The sequence below is a fragment of the Nerophis lumbriciformis genome, linkage group LG10 (genome assembly GCF_033978685.3).
Source record: "Nerophis lumbriciformis linkage group LG10, RoL_Nlum_v2.1, whole genome shotgun sequence".
Taxonomy (NCBI): Eukaryota; Metazoa; Chordata; class Actinopteri; order Syngnathiformes; family Syngnathidae; genus Nerophis; species Nerophis lumbriciformis.
Window position 1 is genome coordinate 19,350,771 of NC_084557.2, and position 25,626 is coordinate 19,376,396.

General features: G+C 40.3%; 1 protein-coding gene across 1 annotated transcript in view; it reads right to left on the reverse strand.

Annotated features, from left to right (window-relative positions):
- Positions 1 to 1,213: 1,213 nt before the first annotated feature.
- Positions 1,214 to 25,626, reverse strand: part of tshz3a (teashirt zinc finger homeobox 3a) — a 29,837-nt gene continuing 5,424 nt past the window's right edge. Inside the window, exon 2 of the mRNA XM_061970111.2 lies at positions 1,214 to 5,359. Within this exon, the coding sequence (XP_061826095.1) occupies positions 2,061 to 5,359 (3,299 nt within the window). The 3' untranslated portion in view covers positions 1,214 to 2,060. The remainder of the gene's footprint in view (positions 5,360 to 25,626) is intronic.

The window sequence follows — 25,626 nt, forward strand, 5'->3', positions numbered from 1 at the left end:
TCATTTGCATTATCAATGACTACCGGCCTGAGTGCCGTCGTTCAATTATCATTCTTTGCAAAAGGTTTTTATTCGGCTTGTCAGACGTGAGTCATCGCCGGTTTCTCCCACAACGTTAGGCCAATGTATCCTAAACGTCGGGAGGGCCGGGAGCGAGTCTGAGGCAGTAATGAGTTTGTGTGAGAAGACGGGGTCAGGACACGGTGTGTGTGAGTGTGAGGGTGTGTGTGTGTTAATTAATCTGTTCCCGGGTGGGAGGAACTGAAGCGAGATGATGAGATTTAAGAGAGTAAATGGGTGTGCTTGCACTCGAGCTGTCCTCCGCTGAGTGAGCGAGCGGGGTTAGAGGCTGGGCAAATGGCCGTCGCCATGGTAACCAGATAACTTCCCAGGCCCCAGTCCGTCACGTCAGTCAGTCAATCAGTCATGACAAGGAAAAAAGAACACAGTGTCCTCATGCACGGGTGCTGCAGTGAAACATCCAAACTTTTCTAACTACGTGGCACCGAGCCGGAATTTGGACTATTCCAATAGCATCAACACCTGCCAGTAATATTGTTAGATCCAAATGTGTGCTTTGAGGGAATAGCACCTGTCAGTGCATTCTGCACCACTGTCAGCTTGTCTCAGCGCGCATATACAGCATCCCCTTTATTTTTTTCCAAAGGTACAGTCTTGGAGTACAGGTGTGTGCCAGATCTGCTGTCTGTGCCCGGGGCTCCTGATGGCACCCAAGCCCCCGTGGTAATCAGCCCACTCCGCCTGCTGCTGCAGCCCGCCTGCCTTCTCCTCCTCCTCCTCCTCCTCCAGTGGCTCGTTTCAGAAACATCTGGTGGTTTACATGCAGCACACACCACCTGCCAGACGCCTTGCAGGCAGTGGCACCGCCCGCACCTCCCTAGCCAGGCCCGATGTGGCGACAAAGAAATCAGAGAGAATTGTAGCATTGCAAGACAAACGTTTAGGATAATGTGCATCCAAACTCCACCATGTAAGTACCGTATTTTTCGGAGTATAAGTCGCACCGGAGTATAAGATGCACCTGCCGAAAATGCAGAATAAAAAAGGAAAAAAAAACATAAGTCGCACTGGAGCCCGGCCAAACTATGAAAAAACTGCGACTTATAGTCCGAAAAATACGGTAGTTGCATTCATGTGAGGTTAAACATACTGTTGACAATCCAGATGTAGCCCAGTCTCAACCAAAAAAATGAAACAAACCAAAGGTTTTCTGCAGCATTAATTCAGTTTAATAATAGAAGCACAAGGCATTTACATAGTTGTTTTTTTCTTTATCAAATAACATTTATAAAACTAGTGTGCAAAACATTGTCCTTTTATTATTCTTCAAGGCTCTGCACCAGTGGCTAGTCATAGTCCTTTTAAATTAAGAAATATAACAAGTATGCATAATTTAAACAGCAAGTTGTAAGCATATATACACAATATGTACATTTCTACAGGTCTCTCATTCAGTCGTGAACGACAAAACAAACGGGGGTTTGTTTACAATCAGCTCGAATATCAAAATTTACACTTAGGCATTTTTTTTTTTTTTTAAATAAAAATGTTGCTGTTTGGCAATTTTTTTAAAGAGCTTTTTCGAGCATTTGGTTGTCTTAAGGAGATACAATTACCAATTTAGAAGAGGCATGATAAAATTGGGGTAGAACGGGACAAAACTGTACAAATGTAAGAGCTGATCATGCAGTCTACCAGAAACAACACAAAAATATAAAATAAATACGATATAGGTGAAACATTTCGAGTTATTGACTTTTAGTTTGTACTTGTTGTCTTCCGACACCAAAAGATGAGCGTGAAGTGAACTAGACGACAAGAATTGGGCAGAATATCGTTCACGTACAGTAAATTTTAACCAGTTTTTTTTAAATACAGAGAAACCCAAAATCATTATAGGCCGAATAGACGTAAACTCTTTGTGCTGACATTTTTAACAGTAGTTCTTGGCATCTTAGTGCATTATACCACAATTTATATTTGTTGTTTTCAACAAAGTATACAGAACTTCATCCAGTTTTTCAACTGCTGACCGCACACTAGTGTTTCTCCAGTTCGCACACATACAACAAGTGGTCCTCTGGGGACTTCCCATGACTTTTGCTGAGGTGGAGTTTGATGGCATGCTTAGTGGCAAATTTACGGACACAGAGCTGGCAGCGGTAGACAACACCGTTACCACTGCAGTCATCTTGTGGCAACACATACGACTCTACGGGTGCAAGCTTCTCGGTGAGAGTATGAGAGTCCCTGACAGTCTGTTTGGGGGAGAGCTTAGCCAGGTCCCTGATTCTAAAGCCAAGGTGAGCTTCCAGGTGACCAACATATGCTGCTGGGGTCCGGATCTGTGAGGCACAGTCACTGCAGAAGAATACAGGCTGACCAGAGTCCAAATTCTTCAAGAACTTAGTTCTGCCTGTTCTTCGTAGTTGGTACTTGACATTAGCCAGCCAGTGGCTAATGGTGGTCATCGAGAGACCTGTAAAACGAGAGACATGCATTCTTTCCTGTGGGCTAAGATCATTGATGATGTATTTTCCCTCAGATGTCTGCCTCAAAGTTGAGGCGAACTGCGCTTGTAGGAGAAGGAGGTGTTGAGGGTTCCAGCTGGAGTGGCGCCCCTTGCGTTTGTGGCCATGCAGGGATACGTCATCATCATCGCAGGTAGAGACCAGACCCTCAACTTTATCTGTCATCCGTGATCGAGAGACAGGTTTTGGGACAGGCTGGGACTGTGTCAGGTTCCTCAGCATGTCTGAGATATCAGACAGGGCGTTCTCGTGCAAAGGGCTGTTTGATGTATAAGGAGAAACCACTGTTAGCTGTGCGGGGGTGACAAAAGATGAGGGCGAGATGGAGGAAGCAGTGGAAGAAGGCGTTAAGGGGGCAGAGGCTACAGATTCACTTTTCCCTTTTGTGAGGTCCATAGGTTGGTCATCACTGGTCTGACAAAAATTATTGTCAACAACAGTTTGGGACTTTTTGCTCTGTGGGGGAGGGGCCGCCACAGCGGCTCTCTCTGCCATGCTCTGACTGAACCTGGAAAGCAGGCTCAGGGGATCTTGGTTTGGCAAGGAGGGCTTGGCTGCTTTCCCCAAATGAATGCTCATTACTGACTGAAGAGCACTTAGAGGATTGACAAAGGGCTGCTCTGGAGGAGTATGGCCAGTGATAATGGCGGTGCTACATGTTAAAGCGGAGGCATGCGGGGATTTGACTGCTGTCTCTCTCTTGGGTTCTGTTGCCGGGGATGCTCGGTCGCTATGGATTCCCCTGTCGCTACAGGCTGGGGTGACTGCCCTTAATTCCCTAGGTGAGTCAGCCTCCTCACCCTTATGCAATCCTCCAGCCTCACTTTTGGAGGGGGAGAGATGGTTGTCCTTGTTGGGAGACAATCGCTTCACTCTTTGCTCTACTTTTGCTACTTTCTCAGTCACTTTTTTCACTAAGTCCTCCATTGCCTGGAAGTTGTTGCTGGGAAAGGGTGAAGACTGTGTAAGCGGTGGGCTAATTAGTGGCTGGTTGTTGGCAAGGGAGGACAACACTCCATCACTGCCGTTAAATAAGAACTTCATCGGGGAGTTCTTTTCGATGCTACCCTGTTGGAGCTTCATGGCACTAGGGAACTGGTAGGCTGCATGGATACTAGGATAGCCGCCCCAGCTCGGATTCCCACTCTGGGCCTTGTTGATAGCTGAAGTTACTGTGTTTTCTAATGATTTGAGAATATCCAAGCCTCCTTTAGGACTCTCCTTCAAGTCCTCTTCAGTAAGATAGCTGTACTTTGATATATCATATTTTTCCTCCTCCGAATCTTCCTCCTTCCTGACTGAAACCACAACTTGTTTTTCATTTCCAGGAGCCTCTTGCTTTGTACACTCCTCCTCAACCTCCTCCCGTTTGATCTCTTTGATAGGAGGAGAGATGGCAGGAGGAGTTGTAGTGGTTTGAAGAGGTGGAGGAGAGAAGGTGGAGGGTGCCAGTGGGACGGACTGGACTCTTGGTTCTGTAGGTGTGGTTACTCTCACAGGGTTGGGGGAGGTGGCCTCAGGGAGCGGTTTTCCTCTCTTACCCACAGAGCTGGTCACTCTCAGAAAGTGTCCTGTCACCATCATGTGGGTCCTCAGCTCTTGCAAAGTATTGTGTGAACTCCCACATTCCATACATTTGAGGATCTGAAATTTGTTGGATTCAAATTGGCAAGCATAGCTAGCACCATTCTGGTGAGCGTATCGGTTACTAGAGGTTGTGTAGGGGCTGGAGGATCGTTTTGGAGAGGGTTCATTTCTGTCTGAATGTGAGTGCTTAGTTTTGGGGGTTCCTTCTCTAGAACGTTGTGAGGGGGTCAGATCTAAACCAACGAGTCCTCTTTTCTTAGAAGACATAATTTTTGTAGCTACAGGGGTTAAGGGCTCCTTAAGAGGCACTTTCTGGTAGTGTTTGGTCTTGATCATGTGGACACTAAGGTCCTGAAGAGATTCAAAGGAGTGACCACAGTACATGCACTTTAGAACTTTCTGGGCATCCTCCTTTCCCTCCATTTCCAAAAGTGACCGTTTACGGGGCTTGGACCAGCGCTTTGAACCACTTCCCGTCTTATCCTGGTTATCATCACGGTAATGGCCTGTATCGTTCATATGAACAGTCAGTTCAACCAGTGTGTCATAAGCGGCACTACAGCCCTTACAGCGGAACTTGCTGGCCCCAGTAAAGATTGAACCAAACAACTTTGGGTTTTGCCTGTGGAGCTGGACTGTGCTGAAGAGGCTAGGCTCAGGTTGGGCAGTGTGACGACTCTGGGTAGGATTCTGTTGAAGTGTCTTTGCCACTGCAGACTGATGCCAGTCATAGCTGCTGCTGCTGCAGCTACTACTGCTACTAGTGCTGTTGCTGCGAGTCGGCTTTTCCGTCGATGCCGATGGGGGCACCTGTGTTTGTTTTGTGTTGAAATTCATAGGTGTCCAAAGGGGACTGGTCAGGAAGCTGGAGTAAATGGCCTTCATGTGTTCTAAGGTGTCCATACCTATAGGGGGTGTTTTAGTGTCGCCATTTAGAGGCGCTGTGACCAAGTTTCCTTCAGTTTTTTGAGAGGGACTGTCAAAGTCTGAAAGACAATCACTGATCTCGCTTACATGTGACTCGCTGTCCATCTCTTGTCCTGACAGCTCTGCAGCTCCTGCTGATTCCTGGTCACATGTTTGGTCCTTGGCAGGACCGACGCTTTCCTCTACAATCTCATCTTTCATGGGAAGGTCATCCTGAGGAGCTGAGGGCAGGTCGCCTCCTTCCGCGTCCTCATCCTCTGCAGGGTGCTTTGTCAGCTCCTCGGGAGAATAAGCTGCAGGCAAAATGGAAACAAAGAGAAAAAGAACAAGATGAGTAAAATTGCAAGGAGTCAACACGCTGTGTTAAAATAACTGAAAAAAGTTTCTCTGCAATGTGTGCCCGAGGACTCCCCGGGATAAATGAGCCATCTGTGTGGGAGCCTTTAAAGCTGAGCTGAGAAATTACAGTCATCCCATTTCACCTCATCAACCGTTGAGGTGTTATTTTCCTCTAGGCGAGCCTGTATTTATATACTACCCCAGCCACATGGAACTTATGCCTCCCCTCTTTTCACTCTCTGTATTGGAGGAAAACAAAAAAAGAAATATCTTGGCAAAAACATAATGCACCATTTTATTTATCTCAGGGCGCAACAGCTTGAAATGAAAACTAAATCTGAAATTAATGAAGCCCAATCTCACTGTGGCATTCTCCTCTGGGGTAATAAATGAGTTGGATCAACCTCCATCTGTCAGTTAATATGTCTGACGCCTCTTCATCTGCCCTTTTCTCTGATCACACACATTTACAGACGCTTGCAATAGCGCATGATGAAGAGTTGCAAAACAGGAATGCTAAAGTTATGTTGAGACATTATATTGTGGACTGAAGCGAGTTCGGTAATATATGCAACTTTCGTTTTGAAAGTATCGATAGGTTTTAAAGGCCATGTACTGTAGTTGCAACACAACATTGCGGATGTCCTTGAAAAAAAGAAGAGATTATGAGCGTAACATTCAAGCAAAATGTTACACTCAGTGTTTACTGAGTGTACTCAATGCTGGGACGGAACCACATAAAACTGAATGCTACTCAAGCCAAACTCCATGACTAACATGGAGTATTTTTCATTTGAATTGTTTAGCTTTGGGATTAAAAACAAATGTTGAGCATTTGGAATATCAACCAAGTCTTTTGACAGGTATTATAAACTAAGACAAATGGTCTATAAAAGAAGCTGCGAGTGTAAGCTGTTTGCTCAGAAAGTCTAAATTCTGCATTTGAACACACAAACACCGTGACTAAATCCTGCATTCCCAATCCACTCTGCAAACACACACGCACACGTCCAGTCTAAACAAAAATGTCATAGCAGAAATAACTCTCATTTCCAGTGCTAACAGCCAATCTCCAGACATCCATGAGGCTGGCGCTGGTCTGATTTGGGCCCTCGGGGCAGAGTCAGTAGGCAGCCACACAGTGCTGGCCAGCCTAATGGAGACCTGGCAGGTGCGGCCCACTCTCTGTCCTCCCAGAGATTTGGTTTGTCACTGGGTATCCATTACCTGCCATTCTCGGCTGATAGGCCCCGACAGCCCTGATCAAAAGATGTCGCCGGGCCCCAATCCGTTTGGCAGTCGGAGGCATGTTGTTTGTAAAAAGGGCCAAGCAGGGTGTAAATAAAATGACATGATCACTTCCCCGGCCCCTCATGTTCTGGACACAATTATGATAATGTGGAAGTAGAAGGGAGGGAGGGGTCTGGGAGGATGAAGAAAGGGGTGAGGAGTTAAATTGCTCACGCTTGGCCAAACACGCAAGGGAACATTGCTACCAGCAAGCAACTGGCACACACCCTGTTTCCTTTTTTCTTTAGGTTCTCATCCGTTTCTCTTCTAGAAGGGATTGCTCTCAGATTCTCATTTGAAAGAGAAAATCCAGTCAGGATGAGGTAGTTGCTGTAATGTGTTAGTATCCTTGCTAACTAGTCACAGACGTCAGTTTGCATCAGGCAAGTCGAATGCACCGTTTGACCAAGTTGTCAGGTCACTTGTCTCTTCCTCAGTGTGAATTTATGCTGCGTATCTGTCCAAGTTGTCCGATAGATTCATGTATCTAATGCTATTTAATGTCACCGCATCACTCTCGCAGTCTTTCCCAAGGGTCAGTATACGCTTAAAGTTTGTAGAATATGTTTAATACTTGTAAAGGACTGCAGCCCTATTAATGTTCATTTGTCATTAAGCTTAAATTGCATAGAGTGGGGGAGTGGAGTCCAAAAGGACGAGCTATAAAAACCTACAGAGTGTAGCTGTGCTCCCAGGCAATTTAAAATGCAAAACAAAAACCATTATGTCTGAGCGCTATCTGTTAATTTAATCCCCAATGACTGATAATCCATCACGTAGGGCGACAACCACATCCAATTATTCTCCCTGGCTTGACTGACAACAGAGGTGATTTATCAAGCTAATAAAAGGTGATGGGAGTATAGAGGCTCCCTTAATATAAAAAAAACAACAGAAAATTATGAAACTATCTCCTTGATGTGTATGAATACGGTCAACAAACAACATGTGGGCTTTTTATATTGTGTAGGAACTATATTTGCAATAACAGTGACGGAACTTAGGCTGCAGCGATCGATTTTTTTTAATAATCAAGTCATGAATTGATTAGTTTTTTGATTAATCGAGTAATCCAATACAACACATTTAATAGCCTATTTTTTTCGGAACGCCATAACCTTCATTCTTTTTTCTAATAAATGCACATCATCAAAATTGAAACACACTTTTAACATGTGTGCATTAATTTAAAAAAAAATTAAATAAACTTGGGAACCCAGACACCACAGCTCTCATGTGCGCCATATTGAAACTATGTCCACGTATTTAAAGCTCAGAGCACTCCATGCGGTCACAATTTGATACATTGAAAAAGCTTTTATCTAATCAAAATAATTGATGTAATCGATTAATCTTTGCAGCCCTAGACAGACTTAATGAGGAACTGCACTTTTTGGGGGAATTTTGCCCATCAATCACACTTCTTATATGAGACAAGCACACATTTTTCTAACTTTTAAATAAATGCTAGCAAAAGTCAGCTATCGGGATGTAACAATATCAAGATCTCACAGTATGATATTATCATGGAAAAAAGCCACGGTACAGTATTATTGTGGTATTGTCCCAAAAAAAAAAAACCTTGGTAAAAATGCCATTGTGTGTAAAAAAGAGGCAGGAATGTTAAGGATAAACAAACATACTTACTGTAATTGAACACAAACATAATGCTCAAATGTTCTAGTATTTTTTTTTTTACTATACTAACATGCATTTTTAAGTGAAAGAATAGTGCAGGAACATCCCACAAGTGTAAAACAATATTGTTCAGTTTAATGTATTTCAACATTTACTTTCTGAGAAGCAGTGTCCTCTGCAATGGATATTTTTCATATAATTTTGGAAAATGCTGATAGTCAGAAAAGTTGAGTGACAATTATATTTTTAATAATGTAAATACCTCACAAATTGTTGTTTAGCTTCGCTGGCTTCAAATATTTTTCCAGGTGGTTTATCGAGTAGCTTCTCATATTACTCGTATTTCCCGTAGTGTTTGCCGCTTCACTCCGCACCGTGCGCGGGGACCCGATCTGCGTCGGCTTGGAAGTGCTCTTGATGAAGCACGCACTTTGCTTTGGAGTATCCAGACTTTTATTGCCTCTGCCAAATAGGTTATGTTTTCACCTGGGTTAGTTTGCCTGTTATCAACATAACTCAAACAGTTATGGACTGATTTTGATGAAATGTCCGGAAAAAAAATAAAATAATTCTCTACTACGAACACACTTCTCCCACATGCTTCCTCTTTTTCTCTCCTTTATGACGTTCCAAGCCTCCACCTTGCCGTTCCCGTGCTGTGCAGAATATTTTGGGAGATGTAGTTTATTTTCAGACCAGCCAATGAAAAAGTGCCAGAAAAAAGCTACACTCACCTCCTGTCACGACATTATTTTTAGGATTTTGAAACCGCAATACCGCGGTATCTACATTACCGTTGCATCCCTAGTCAGCTAAGAATGCAGGTAATGGGCTTTGCTTTATTCTGCCTATAAAGAGCTCTAAAAAAAAATTCAACAACATTGTATATATACACTGTAAGTATTTATGTAATGTATTAACTGGCACATTCATAATAACATAATATTTACATATGTTAGTCATTTTAAGCATATGGCTGACGCATTACAAGATTTGCTATTTCCTTCAACAACAACAACAACACTACTACTCATGGCAGACCGCATGAGAGACAACAACGACTACTTTGGGACAAATGATGATCCAGAACATTTTTGAGCCTGAATATACGGAGGATGAGTTACTAGTTTTAGAAGTTGTGTGCTAAACAGATTATATGAATCAAACATAGGTATGATTTACAATATAGAATTGTCTTTTACTAACTGAGAGGCGATGCAGCAGCAGCAGCAGCTCAGTATGTCAACACAGTAGCTGCATAAGTTAGTTAGCGCTCTGTGATCACCGCACCGCTAAAAATAGTTCCTTAATGTCAGCGCTTATAATAACAACAACGCTAATATTTAGTTAGGTCACGAAATGTAATTGGAGTATTTTTGGCGTCTTTTGGATGTTTTTTTAAAGGGCTTTATGGGCGCAATACATTACTCCCATTAGCTGCATTGGTAGCGACCTCGTACTTTCTGTATATTACACATTAGAATGCATAAAAAAAGAAAACACATGTAAGGATTGGGAATGATAGGCAAAATTCCCCCCCAAAAAAGTGCAGTTCCCTTTTTAAAAAAACCTGCTATTTACATTAATCGATTACAAAAAAAGCTTTGATTAATCATTGAGTGTTACTAATACAAATTTGGGGTGCCTTGAACTTTTAATATGCGCACACAGTTTTCACACAGCGTTAGCGTGTGGGCGCCGTGATGTGTGTTTTTATTTTTAAGAATGCACACATGTTAAAAGTGCAATTTCAATGTCGATGAAGTGTATTTATTAGAAAACAAATAATGAAGGTTATGGCAAGGAGAAAACATTTTGCTTATTACCCTAAAATACACATTGGCTATAAAGTGTGTTTTATCCAATTCAGTTATTAATCGAAAGATGACTCGATTACTAAAATATTTGATGGTTGCAGCCCTAAATTTTTACAGTGGTATTGAACTGCACTGTAACAAGACTTTTAGGAAGCTAAAATAGCTATTAGCAAGCTATTGTATAGGCTCTCAATAGATAATACATATGTCCCTAATGTTGTGGCCACAGAAAACCGTATTTCGCCACCTGACGCGGCCTCAAATCCACCCCCGTGTTTGTCAAAATAAAGAAAGTCAGTCAGTTAGGACAGCACCCTTCCTGCACAAACACAATTGTACACGCACATGAATGCCAGCGATGAGGAAAGACAGTCCCATCTTGGCATGCAGGAAGCATTCCTGTGGAGTATCATTTACGTAAACATGAGGGCCGCTGACCAGGAGGGAAAGATGATCAGATAGAAACACTGCAGTGTTGCACCGACTATCAGGAACAACAGACATTGCAGGGACGAGATGATTAAGCAGGGAGGTGCTGAGCCTTTCACTGCCTCTCTGATTCGCTCCCAAGGGTTAGCGCTCATCAAGTACTGCTGATAGATAGCACTGTCTGCTTTAACACTCTTTGCATACATGAGTGATTATACGAAGCACCACCAAAGTATGGATTTCCTTTTCAATTAGAACTCTTTGCACTCTTGGTGTTGTTAAATTCTTGTGCTTTTCTAAGACCAGTCCCGAGATGATCCGAATGCTCGTTCCTGGTGGAGCTTTCACAGCTGGGAAAACCATCTGGGAGCCAGATCCCACCCAAGAGCAACGTAGTAAACAGGATGCGTCATTAAAAAAAAACTACCTGGACCTGGCTCAAACTGCACGGCCTCTTGAAATTAAAAAAAAAAAAAAAAAGGTAAAACCGCATGCATCACAATATAAAAAAAACTGCTTTGAAATATTTAATCAGTACATTGTGTTCCAAAACATGTCCTGCAACCATGGTTGTGGATGTTATCTATTTACTTTATTGATTCTTCGGAAGAAAAATGGCGAGTATGCTTGTAAATTTGCAATGTTTAGCCATGATTCATAGCTTGATTAGAGCAATCACAGATCACACAGTGAACTGCCCTTTGCAAAAATAGCAGCCGGCTTCTGCAGAGGAAAGAGGAAGTTATCTTCATGGGTGGTCCCTACATACAGTAAACGACCAAAAACTGTTAGGACATTGTAAGTTCAAAGTTCTAAAAGCAAGGAGGAAAAAGCACAGACTGTTGTCAATGGTTCATTTCAAGCAGTGTTTTACTGAAACAAAACTGCGGTATAAATACAGTTCAAGTGAAAGAGACGTTCACCGGAGTTGCCGAAAGAATGTTTGATTTTTTGAAAGCAGGGCTCTTAAACTCGGTAAACATTAATACGGTATTCCAACCCGGCACCCTTCAGTCAACAAGGCTCCTCAGTAGGGGGCTCTTACCCACGGCAAACAGCCCCTCAATGCAACAGGACAGGAAGTCACCTCAGTCACAATCAAACAAACCGCAAAACCACCAACTTTGAACCCAGATATCAAGTTTCCCAGGAGCTAAAAACTGTTTAAAATAGTTTGAGGAATAATCATGTTTCTGTCAAAACTTCAGCAGATCAGGAACATATAATGAATGTTCTTCTGGTACTCATTTCAAAGTAATGCACACAAATATGATGAGGAGAAGCTATCTTGGATGTAAATACTGCACAGGCACAGACACCAGACCAAAGTACGGTGTATAAAGTTATTCAGTAGGAAAGTGAATCTTACGACAATTCAATTCCAAGAACGATTCGTGTTCTTGGAATGAAGAACAAGAATCGGAATTACCGTATTTTTCGGACTATAACTCGCAGTTTTTTTCATAGTTTGGCCAGGGGTGCGACTTATACTCAGGAGTGACTTATGTGTGAAACTATTAACACATTACCATAAAAAATCAAATAATATTATTTAGCTCATTCCCGTAAGAGACTAGATGTATAAGATTTCATGGGATTTAGCGATTAGGAGTGACAGATTGTTTGGTAAACGTATAGCATGTTCTATATGTTATAGTTATTTGAATGACTCTTACCATAATATGTTACGTTAACATACCAGGCACGTTCTCAGTTGGTTATTTATGCCTCATATAACGTACACTTATTCAGCCTGTTGTTCACTATTCTTTATTTATTTTAAATTGCCTTTCAAATGTCTATTCTTGGTGTTGGGTTTTATCAAATAAATTTCCCCAAAAAATGCGACTTATACTCCGGTGCGTTTATATATGTTTTTTTCCTTCTTTATTATGCATTTTCGGCAGGTGCGACTTATATTCCGGTGCGACTTATACTCCGAAAAATACGGTATGCCAATAATATTTCTGGCAAAATATTTTGTAGGCCTGGGCCGATTAATATAGTTTGCTAGACATATATCGTCCTACAAATTATTGTCGATAAACAATATTATTGTCAGCATTATTTTGAAACTAAATTGAGCACTAACATATTCATAATATATAATCATATTAGTGCAATCGCAATAAACTTTGATGAAACAATACAAATACAATCGATTCTCAATCGCTGTTGGCAAAATTGCACTTCAATAATTATTAAACACTATTTTCCCCAGCTGGAAAAATTGGGCCGGGCGTTTTTTTTTTTGGGGGGGGGGGGGGGTTTCGCCATCACTTTCCAACAAATTGGGCGTACCTGATCGTTCGACTGTGTTGTGTGGCTTTTGAAGCCGAAATATTCCCCCAGAGGGACATTCGGCTTTGCAATAAAAGCTAGCGGTCCCGCCTCTGCCCACTGAGACACAGATTGTGGATGACTGACAAGCGGATTCACTCCGTTCATTTAATTCTGCTATTGAATAAACACGCTCAAGTGCTGAGACTGAACCCCTTTTTTGCACCCTTTTTGAAAGCAAGAGACAATGAAAACAAATACACATGGACACGGCAAATGATCGATGACGGCCACGTTATCGAGTACATTTTCCTTCATCGGCCCAGGACAATATGGTATAAAAATGATGAAACATTTTCAAAACAGGTTACAGCAGAGGTAGGGAACCTATGGCTCTTTGGATGACTGCATCTGGCTTTCAGATAAGTAATGAATAATTCCGCTGGTAATCACAGTGTTGAAAATAACGTTCAAAATATAAAACATTCTTATGCATTTTAATCCATCCATCCTGTTTCCCTGGGCACCACGCCTACTGTTTGTGGGTTGGGCTCTCGGGGGTGATGGGGCCGTGCTCTGGCTCCCACGCACTCTGGGAGTCGAATGTATTGTACATACAAATTCACATATGCTCACATACGTACATAGGTACCTACGCTCCCACATACATACACAAATACAGTACATATTTACCTACCTAAAGTTCGTACATCCACACGCACATTCAATATACAGACATACACATACTGTACATATACATTCACTGTACAAACACATATACACATTCTGTACATATACATTCATTGTACAAACACATATACACATTCTGTACATATACAATTACATATGCATACTTACACTCATGCACATAATCACGTTTAATCAAACATATATTAACGTTGTTGCCCTAGGGTAAACTGGGTGTAACACATGGCACACTGACAAAGCTTAACCTATTGTGACTATAACAATCTACAAGGTTAATGTAGGTTGCTTCTCTTTCTCCCCCTCCATTTTTCTGCATTCTTTCGTATCTCAAGTTATTACGTATATGTATTGTTGCATTTAAACAACTGTATTGTTGATAATAAAGGTAAATTATTGGTATTGTTCATTATCAATAGCGCTAGTTCTATTGGTATTTGTATTGATCCATTTGTAGTGTAATAATGCTCATTGTCATTTCTGTATTATTTTTTATTTTTCGCTAACTGCTTATTTGCTATTACTTTTACTATCATATTTGTACATGTCGTATTTGCTGATGTTGCTCTATTGTTGTTGTTGTTGTTTGCTGTTGTTGTTTTTGTCTCTCTGTCTAATCCCCCTCTTGTCCCCACAATTTCCCCCTCTGTCTTCTTTTTTCTCTCTTTCTATCCCCTCCTGCTCCGGCCCGGCTGCACTAAATGATAATATAAATACATTTAATAAAGTCAAATACAAATAAGGCAACAAGAGAAGTATCCTACACTTCTCTTTTGTAAAGTAAATCTGAACAGCCGACATGGGCATCTACATCAACTATATGATTTGCCTGAGAAGCTGGACAGGACACACAAAAAAAAAAAAAAAAAAAAAAAAAAAAAAAAATCCATCCATCCATTTTCTACTGCACCTGTTCAGAAGTCGCATTAATGGTAAGAAGTATTTTATTTATTATTGGTTGGCTTCAGAATAAAAATGTTATTAAAACAAATAAGAGATTTATTATACTCTAAAATGTTGGTCTTACTTAAAAATGCACGCATTTAGTTGTATTAAGTGTTAAAAAATATTATATGGCTCTCACGGAAAGACATATTAAAATATTTGGCTTTCATGGCTCTCTCAGCCAAAAAGGTTCCGGACCCCTGGAAATATAAGCACCGAGACTGCCTAAAATTGTCTTTTTAAGCCAAATTCTTGAATGTTTTGAATCCATTCAGAATCGTAATAAAAAATAATTGTGATTCAGAGAATATCTATTTCCCGCAACCCTATTATTCAGTCGCACCTTATTTTTTTCCCCTGTTAGTGACTGGCTAACAGAGCAGGTTCTACTCCGCCTGGGATAGACTCCAGCTCACCGGTGACCCTAAACAAGATACGTGGTAGAAAATAAATGAATGTGGTTGGTGCTATACTTCACACAAGATGATGAAGGGAATACTTCAATAGTGTCAATGAGGTCAATGTGGTTGTCATGATTCTTGTTTAAGCTCAGAAAAATGTGCCATGCAGAATATCAAACTGAAGCCACTGATTTTTAATCACTTTTCTCCTTTGACATTATCCTCACACAAACTATCACATATACTGTGATCACGCAACCTTTGTTATTTGTGTGTGTATGTGTGTGTGTGTGTGTGTGTGTGTGTGTGTGTGTGTGTGTGTGTGTGTGTGTATTCTCTACCCCCTGATGGCATTGTGAATACATTGTGTCCGCTGATTGTAGTGCAGGATGTGTGATACAGGAGATGGGAAAAACAGAGAGATTATTCTGGCCCCAAGCAAAGCTTAGGGCTGAACCTTGTCAATGCATCTCACACGGGGAGCGAGGGGGGCGGCTCGAGAGAAAGATTCAGTGGGACTTTGTGTGTGTGTGCATGCATGTATGTGTAAGAGGGAGGGAGGTCAACTGGATTAGGGAGAACTTTGGCTGATCATTTTGTTTTGACTGGACATATCAATCACCAATCATATATTCCTAGTAGTGTTGTGCGATATCAACAATATAAATGATATTGGGGCTGTGAATCTTTGGGCACCATGCGATTCTTGGTGGTATCGATTCGATTCAGAATCGATTCTAGATTTAAAATGATTGTCGATTCAAAATCTATACTTTTTTAATAACATTGGATGCTAGTTCTATGATTACCTTCATTCCTCTATGAAATAGATAAACAGCTCTGATCAGTTGCGATATTACTTAAAAGAAAAGCTGATTTTGTTTAATAATATTGCTCAGTGGCCATGTGGTTAGAGTGTCCGCCCTGAGATCGGTTTGTCGGGAGTTCAAACCAAAGACTATAAAAATGGGACCCATTACCTCCCTGCTTGGCACTCAGCATCAAGGGTTGGAATTGGGGGTTAAATCACCAAAAATTATTCCCGGGCGGGGCCACCGCTGCTGCTCACTGTTCCCCTCAACTCCCAGGGGGTGAGAGTGATGGGTCAAATGCAGAGGATAATCTCACCACACCTAGTGTTTGTGTGTGACAATCATTAGTACTTTAACTTTAATTTTTAAAATGCTTCCCAAACATTTAATAGAGTCAAATCCAAATAAGGCAACAAGAGACGCATCCAACACTTCTCTTTTCTAAAATAAATCTGTACAACAAATATGGGCAGCGACATCAACAATATGATTTTCCCGGGTGGCTGGACAGAATAAATAAAAGAAAAAACTTTTTTTTTAAAATCGATTAAGAGTTGTTAAGAATAAGAATCGCGAATAATCGGATTTTCTTTTTTTTTGACACCACTAATTGATACACATTTGGCCGATGATAGAGCTTTTAATACTATCTTTATATCGTGATATTGCCTGTTGATAACACATTCGAGTTGTGTCCGCAAATTTGTCATCTACAAGCAGACAACACCGTCTTCAAAGCAAAGCAGCATCCTCGTCATGTCCCTCGACAATGCAAAGCCACTTCTCAGTCGGAAATCATCGGCACCATGGCGGCAAATACCGGTAATTCTTACGAATATCATGTCCGTAGGACGAAGAACAGTTAAAATATTTTGTCTTTTTTTTTTAAATTGTTTATAAACTCAGGAATTAAGTCCATGGATACATGAGGGCAAAACCAAAATATTAAATCAGAGCCAATAGTAGGTCATATATAAAATGTTTTATTGATATTCTTACACCGTCATCCTGTGTTTTTGTCTGATTATAGTTGTGATCAAAAACTCCATCCATCCATTTTCTACTGCTTGTCCCTTCCGGGGTAGTGGAGGGCTGCAGCCTATCCCAGCTGCACACGAGCGGACAGTGGGGTACACCCTGGACAAGTGGCCACCTTATCACTGGGCCAACACAGATAGACAGACAACATTCACACTCACATTCACACACTAGGGCCAATTTAGTGTTCAGTATCAACATTGGTATAATCAATAATGCCCCTGTAACTAGTTGGTATTGGCTCGATACCCACATTTGTAGTATCACCCAAAGCTAATGTAAAGTATCCAAACAACAGAAAAATAAGTGCTTATTACATTTTAACAAAAGTGAAGAGAGAACCATGTTACAACAGAAAGTTACCGGATATTCACAGTAAATTAACAAGTAGACTAATATTAGTTTTGCAAAAACAATCAACCGGAATTGATGTAATATGTTACTGCATACCTTAACCAATTTTGAAATAGTTCCATTATAATTTATTTTTACCAAATTATTTATTGTGATGTATATCACAATACAGATTTTAGGCCACATCACCCATCCTTAATTTCAGGTGACACTAAACTTCACATCAAGCAATCAATTTTTCATCACTAATTGTTTTATTTGTTACATTAACTGTAAATAGCCAAAAATACAAAACATGAACTTGCCTTGTTCCGACAAAATACAAAGGAAAGAGTAGAGATGTCCGATAATATCGGCCTGCCGATATTACCGGCTGATAAATGCGTTAAAATGTAATATCGGAAATTTTCGGTATCGTTTTTTTATTATCAGTATCGTTTTTTTTGTTGTTTTTTTTGTTTTTTTAATTAAATCAACATAAAAAACACAAGATACACTTACAATTAGTGCACCAACCCAAAAAACCTTCCTCCCCCATTTACACTCATTCACACAAAAGGGTTGTTTCTTTCTGTTATTAATATTCTGGTTCCTACATTATATATCAATATATATCAATACAGTCTGCAAGGGATACAGTCCGTAAGCACTCATGATTGTGCGTGCTGCTGGTCCACTAATAGTACTAACCTTTAACAGTTAATTTTACTAATTTTCATTAATTACTAGTTTCAATGTAACTGTTTTTATATTGTTTTACTTTTTTATTCAAGAAAATGTTTTTAATTTATTTATCTTATTTTATTTTATTAATCTTTTTTAAAAGTACCTTATCTTCACCATACCTGGTTGTCCAAATTAGGCATAATAATGTGTTAATTCCACGACTGTATATATCGGTTGATATCAGTATCGGTTGATATCGGTTACGGTAATTAAAGAGTTGGACAATATCAGAATATCGGATATCGGCAAAAAGCCATTATCGGACATCCCTAGGAAAGAGCTATGTAAACCAAAGGCTGTAACTGAGAGGGAGCCTTAAAGCACAAGGCAAAATATGTTGAAATTGAAATACAAAAGCCAAGTGCAACAATATAAAGTAACTCCAGCCGAGTGACTCTTGCTGCAAATTAATACAACGAACAACAAAATATCAAAGAGTCTTTGTGGCAGTAAGTTTTATCCAGCGGAAAAGGATGCACACACTACCGTCTCACAAAGCTCATTCCATGCATATACAAATGTAATGTTATATAGGTTATACTTGTGTAGCGTTTTTCTACCTTCAAGGTACTCAAGGCGCTTCGACACTATTTCCACATTCACCCATTGACACACACATTCATACACACACTTTCACACACTGAAGGCGGGAGCTGCCATGCAAGGCCCTAACCACAACACATCAGGAGCAAGGGTGAAGAGTCTTGCTCAAGGACACAACGGACATGACGAGGTTGGTAGAAGGTGGGAATTGAACCAGGAACCCTCTGGTTGCTGGCACGGCCACTCTCCCAACTGCGCCACATCTAGACTTACTACAAATTAAATCATTATTTATTTAAAAATATTGATACTGCCTGCTGTTCACAACCAAGTAGGGAATTTCATTACACTTCAGTATTTTCAGGTCATGGCGACCATGCAACGTTACCTTGTTGATGTGACAATTAGCTTAAATTACTTGAACAAAACTAAGGATGTACAAAATACTGGTATAATGATAAGCCTTGGTAAAATTACAGACTGTAATTTAACCGGGATTTATTACCGTACTTTAAAAAATATATGATGATACTGTTCATTTCCTGGCGAAGTAGTTAGCACGCTAACTAGCTTAAATGCTAACATGAATACAAGTCTTTACCCATTACATACCTCATACACTAATCTAAACGTGTGTAAACAGATTGCTGTCAGAGGAACTAAACTAATCAATTGTGCATATTAAACCTACAGGCTGTACTTTCTTGGAACAAAGTTGTAAATATGAAGATTTAAACACAAACGAGTTTACAACCGGAAGTGAACCCACGTGGCATCACACAAACCGGAAGTGAAGCGGGCAAAGCCCGTTTTTTGCCTTCATCATTAGGAAACACTAATATTAGGGGTGTAACGGTACGTGTATTTGTATTGAACCATTTCGGTACGGGGGTTTCGGTTTGGTTCGGAGGTGTACCGAACGAGTTTCCACACGGACATATTAAGTAGCGTACCGCACGTTGTGTAAACAATACTCAAAATGCCGGACATTTAAGGCATTTAAGAAACTCCGCCCGGACAGCCCCGCAAAAGAGGACATGTCCGGTGAAAAGAGGACGTATGGTCAGTCTATCGTACCGGTCGCTGCTAACATGCTAGCAAAAGAGGACATGTCCAGTGAAACCGATCGCATGCTAGGGCTAGGATAGACTGACCATACGTCCTCTTTTCACCGGACATGTCCTCTTTTGCGGGGCTGTCCGGGCGGAGTTTCTTAAATGCCTCAAATGTCCGGCATTTTGAGTTATGGTTGCGTGTATTAACAATGTACATTCAGGGTTAAGAAGGGGTTAAAAACAAAACAAATTGTGCGCACAGCAGCATTCATGAGGTAGGGGCGGAGACAGAGAGAGCGAGAGAGTCATGATAGACGCGCATGCGTCGCCAGGCTCTGCTTTTTATCCATAGATTTATCAGATTTAATTTTTTATTATCTATAGCAGGGGTGTCAAAAAAGTGCCCCGGAGGCCATTTGCGGCCCACAGCTAATGTTTTAAAGGCCCACGGCACATTCTACAAATACTATTAAAATAAACAAAAACATAACAAAAGTGAAATAAAAAAGCTTAAAAGTTAAATGTAATTTAGAAAAAGTTGCAATGTTGACTAATAAAACAAAGCTGTTTTTTTTCTTTCAAACTGTCATTGCTCAAAACATAATATTGAATCAAAATCAATGTTATTATGAATTATTGACCTATCCAAGGTTTCTATTACTTCACATCAAATATTCCACTAAGAAAAATATTTTTGGTGGTAGATTTTGCAAATTTGGTAAATAAATAACCCAAAAATGTATATTTTGTTGTTTTCTTACTGTACCGAAAATGAACCGAACCGTGACCTCTAAACCGAGGTACGTACCGAACCGAAATGTTTGTGTACCGTTACAACCCTAACTAATATGATTACAAATTAAAACAGAGAAAGACAAAACATATTCAAACATGTTCTTAAGAAACCAGAACAATATTTAATGTTTCTTTGACCAAAGAAAGTATATTGTGTGTGTGCTGTCAATGTATTTGTTAAAATTATAAAAAACTAAAAAAATGTTTGTGAGCAACATCGACAACATATTGATAATCAATCCATCCATCCATTTTCTACCGCTTATTCCCTTTGGGGTCGCGGGGGGGCGCTGGAGCCTATCTCAGCTACAATAATTCTGGTCACAATAACCATGACATGAAATTATCATATCGTTATCCCTAAACAACACCAAACCATCAAACATAGACAAATCAACCTATTATTCCAAAAAAGTGACCGAGACAAACACGTGAAAAAACTACCTTGAAGTCTAACGACATCAATGGATCACTCACCGGTCTTATATCGCGATGTAATTATTCACAATGTACCACATATCTGCTACCTATTTTCTATCCTTCTTCCTCAATAGCTTTTTTTTTGCTTCGAGGTTCCTTAATGCGCATAGGCCTCCTGTAACAAGGTCATTAAAGGACCATTAGGATGTGTGAATGGAGTCGGACAGGGTAGAATGAAGCAGGATGGGTGTGAAAATAAGGCTAAAAAGCAAGCAAAGAAACGCTCATCCTGAAGTTAAAACAAAGGGCAGCAGGTCTGATTCCTGTCTTCTGCATAATACTTACAATAACTTGACAGTGGAATGTTTTCATAACTGGATTACAAAGCAAGCTTTTGAAACCTGTCTGACCCCGTGAACTGTATTGTAAAACAGCAACATGTCATCCTGTCAGTGTCAAGATACAGTTCGTCTGAGTTCATGTAAGGGATGGCCTTTTATCAGGAATAATTTGATTGGATACTAGTATATACCTATTTGTGTTGTTCCAATACCAATATTTTGGTACTGGTACTGAAATTATTTCGATACTTTTCTAATTAAAGGAGACCACAAAAAATTGCATTATTGGCTTTATTCTAACAAAAAATCTTACGGTACATTAAACATGTTTCTTATTGCAAGTTTGTCCTTAAATTAAATAGTGAACATACAAGACAACTTGTCTTTTAGTAGTAAGTAAGCAAACAAAGGCTCCTAATTTGTCTCCTGTCATATGCAGTAACATATTATGTCATTTTCCATTCTATTATTTTGTCAAAATGGTAGAAAATGAATTATTAATCTACTTGTTCATTTACTGTTAATATTTTTCTGTTCTATCTACACTTCTGTTAAAATGTAATAATCACTTATTCTTCTGTTGTTTGATACTTTACATTAGTTTTGGATGATACCAAAAATTTGGGTATCAATCCGATACCAAGTCGTTACAGGATCATACATTGGTCATATTCAAAGTCTTTATGTGTCCAAAGACATGTTTCCTGAGTTTATAAACATATTATGAATTTTTAAAAAACAAAAGAAGATGTTGTGATGCCAAAAAATATCGACGTAATAATAGTAGTATAGACTAAATACGCTACTGTACTTGGTATCATTACAACGGATGTTAAGCGGACCAGTACTTTTCAGAGACGGTATAGTACCGAATATGATTCATTAGCATCGCGGTACTATACTAATACCGGTATACCGTGCAACCCTAGTACCTAAAAATGTTACTAATAATAAATCGCGGTAAAACGGTTAGTATTACCATTTTAAAATAAAATTATTGTAAAAATGTGATGGATAAACACACATTGATAAACTCACGGGCCGGCTAGTTCTGCCCACTAGCCATCTTAAATGCTGAAATGAATACAAGATAAATTGATGCCTTTCCCCATTAAGATATGACATACCCCAATCAAAACTTCTATAAACACATTGCTGTCTGAGCTCAGAACTCAGTCATTCAATTGTGCACATTGAACCTGAATGTACTCTCTTAGAATAAAGTGATCATCTATACTCGACGGAATACAACACATAGGTATTTAAAACAGGAAGTGAACTCGCATGACGTCACTTAAACCGGAAGTGAAGTGCACAACACCCGTTTTGATTTTACATTAAATAAATACTCTTAAACCATATTTAAACACTCAAGTAAAAAATTGTGTAGCTCATAAAAAGTTTTTATTTATTTATTTTTTAAATAAAACTTGGTTAAAATATTCAAGTACTTTTTGAGCATATTCAACGATATAGCGATAATAACCATGATAATTTTTGTCACAATAATTGTGATATGAAATTTTCATATCATTCCCTGTACCTACATATTACAAAATGACTGAACTCCCAAGGTGAATGTATCTTTCCAGAGTTAATACGTTAAAGGTATGTTCTAAAGACCAATTTCTTGATTATTTATTATTAGAATAATCTCAATGTAGCTTGGGACTTAAACTGAAGCATTTCGATTTTTCAGGATGGACTTAACATGACACTTAGGTTAAAACCTCAGGATGTTAGGGGGTTGGAGAAGTCATGATAGGGACAACGTAACCCCTGTCCCATAACGCAGCTGCTGCCATGATTGCCTAGCAACGAGGAGGTGATGGATGCAGTCTGAAGATGGATGTCCGCAATAAATCGTGAAGCACAATCAAAGAAGGTGAGAGACAGAGAGGCGACAAAAAAAACAAAAAATGTTGTGCCATTTTTACATTTGTAAAGGTTTTGATTTTTGCAGTAGTTATTTGGGCCTTATGTTGAAGTTCCATAGTGGTTTTCTACTTCCAAGGTAGTTAAAGCACTTTTACAATGTCACCCCATTCACACAATGATTAATGATAGTGACATATGTTGCCATGGAAGGATAATAAACAGCTCATTTACACACTGATGACTGAAAAATATGAGCGTCAACTAGGGATTCCTTGTAATCCAATCAATAATCTTAATTTGAGAGATGACCACTCTAAACCAAGTCCCTCAGATTTACCTGCAAATCCAGTGGAATTGGCAGAATCGAGTAGGGAATTTTAAGGACAAACTTCTAAGCAGTATTGATAAGTTTGATTGACATTGGGTCTTCAGTGGGAAATACAGTATTTTAGGTTGTTCATTTTACTCAGTTCATGTCCAAGACTTTCATTTTTGTCAACACCACACTGAAAATACGTTACAATCTCCTTTAAAGAACTACGACATCTACACTAAAATCCCAGAGGTCTAACTTATCAACTTTTTGAGAATCAAAGGGTGCAGGTGTGCTTTCAAAGTGAATCAAGGGTACTGCACTACTACCACAGTGGCTAGCCACTATACCCCTAATATACTACTTATAGTTAACATATGAATGTGGATACATTTAAACCCAATTGTGGTCTTGACAGCAGAAAATTACTCCCCACATGGACTTTAGCTTGATTAAACCAAAGCATGCCCAGATGTGATTAGTCACACAAACTCTTGCTCTGTGTCCAGAAGTCCCTGCAGGTTCTGATTTCTGTTTTTAGAGATTACACCTTTCATATAGCAATTCTCCTATGCGGCTAGTATAGTTTCGGTATAAACATCCCTGGGCTATCTGATTATGGTCTACTGCTGCGGCACTGGTGTCTAGTAACACTCAGAGAGAACGCTCAGCCATCCATCACACAGTGAGTGTCTGTCTAAGGCTTTCCACCCTGCTTCTTCTCGTTCTACCTCTCTAGTTACAGCCATACACGACCGGCCTAAATAATATTCTTCATGATAAATGGCACTATAAGCCTGGTATCCATCATTAATCTGATTTTTAAAGAAGCATCCATCTTTCAGAGAGCCTGTTAGGGCCACAGGAGAGCAGAGCTGCTCGGGTTCATTTAAAGGCCAAGCTGCTGAGTGAGTGATACCTGTCAGCCCTGCTCATCAGGGACCTGTGAGCACACACACATACCACATTAAACACTGGCGCCATATGGTCACACACAGAGCTCTACAATGCCTTTCAGAGAGCTCGGCTTGTATATACTGTCTTAAGAGTACACACAAACAAATCACACACTTGTTGGGCTTGTTTTAAGGGTATGTGTACCCTGCATAGAGACATCTAGAGATGTGTCATGGAGAACATCTCCGAGTAACTCAATTGACTCTCTCTCATTAGTCCCGTTTCTTGGGGCTTTCAGGAAAACTAAAATCTTCCCTGGAAAATCTCCCACACATGGACATACAAGAGTGTATTTTTCTTGCACGTCATTTCTCAACTTTGACTGTTCACCTCTTCCCCCTATTCTTCGTCTTCTCTTTGTCTCTCTCGCTCTGTCTTTCACTCTCTGTGCCTTCCCCCCACACATACACCTCCTTCCCATGTGTGTCTGCTAAAGCCAGTTTGATAAATGACACACGTCACCATGTCAGAAGCGAAGGGTGGGTCAGTGATAAATGACTCTGTTGAAAAGGAAATCGGCTCTCTGGCATGGCCGGGCTATTCTCCTTCTGGATTGAGTTTCAGGCCCCCCGAAGACTGGCGCAGCTCAGTTTCCCCAAAATGAGCACACATCCTTCCCGGCTCTACTTCTGCAACGACTGAGAGTGGATTGGGTGTGTGTTGCCGGGTTTTGAGTGATCCAGTGTGTCCCAATTGTCGCTATAGTGCAGCTGCATCTATCACAAGAGCGGTGGGACTATTTTTACAAAGCCTACGACTCAGCGCCCAGACAGCAGTCCCTGCTGAAAACCATATCTGAAAGCTGAAAGAGTGGATGCCTAACAGTTTTCTATTTGTGCCACTACACTTCTTTCTTCTCCAGAGCCCAACCCAATGTCCTGACATCTGCCAAGTGTGTGTTAAAAAGCAGAGAAGGGCCACTTTACCACCCCACTCGTCTCCTCCTCAACATCCCCTTACCAACAACCACCTCCTTGTCCTCCCCCTCTTTGCCTTTTCTTTTCTCTTACACTCACTTCCTGGCAAGGTGGCAATGTTATCATTACCCAGGCAGGATTTATGGATTCAAGGCCCATGGCAAAAAACAAAAAAGGCATCTGTCAATACCAGTGGGAAACACTCTGTCAGCCTTCCTTCTTCCACTGGTGCTCACAGCCTCATTAGGTATGCACTTATCAGACACATAGATCACAGACGTGACTCAACCTCAACGGAATCCAGCCAGAAGACTTTCATTAGCAACGAGGCCTGCAAGGCCCAAACATTCACTTCCACCTGTGAATAAGAGGACAGACATTGTCGTTGAAATGTGCTAATGCTGTCGAATGACCCCTGTTGTTTCTGTAAGATCATGCTTCCCACTGATAAACACCAAGAGGGCAGACCGGAATGTAAACACTTAACCCTATTTGTGGTGTGTGCAATATGTGCTTGTATGAGTGTTTCTACCTTGGCATGGATGAAGAAGACGCAAGGATAAATTC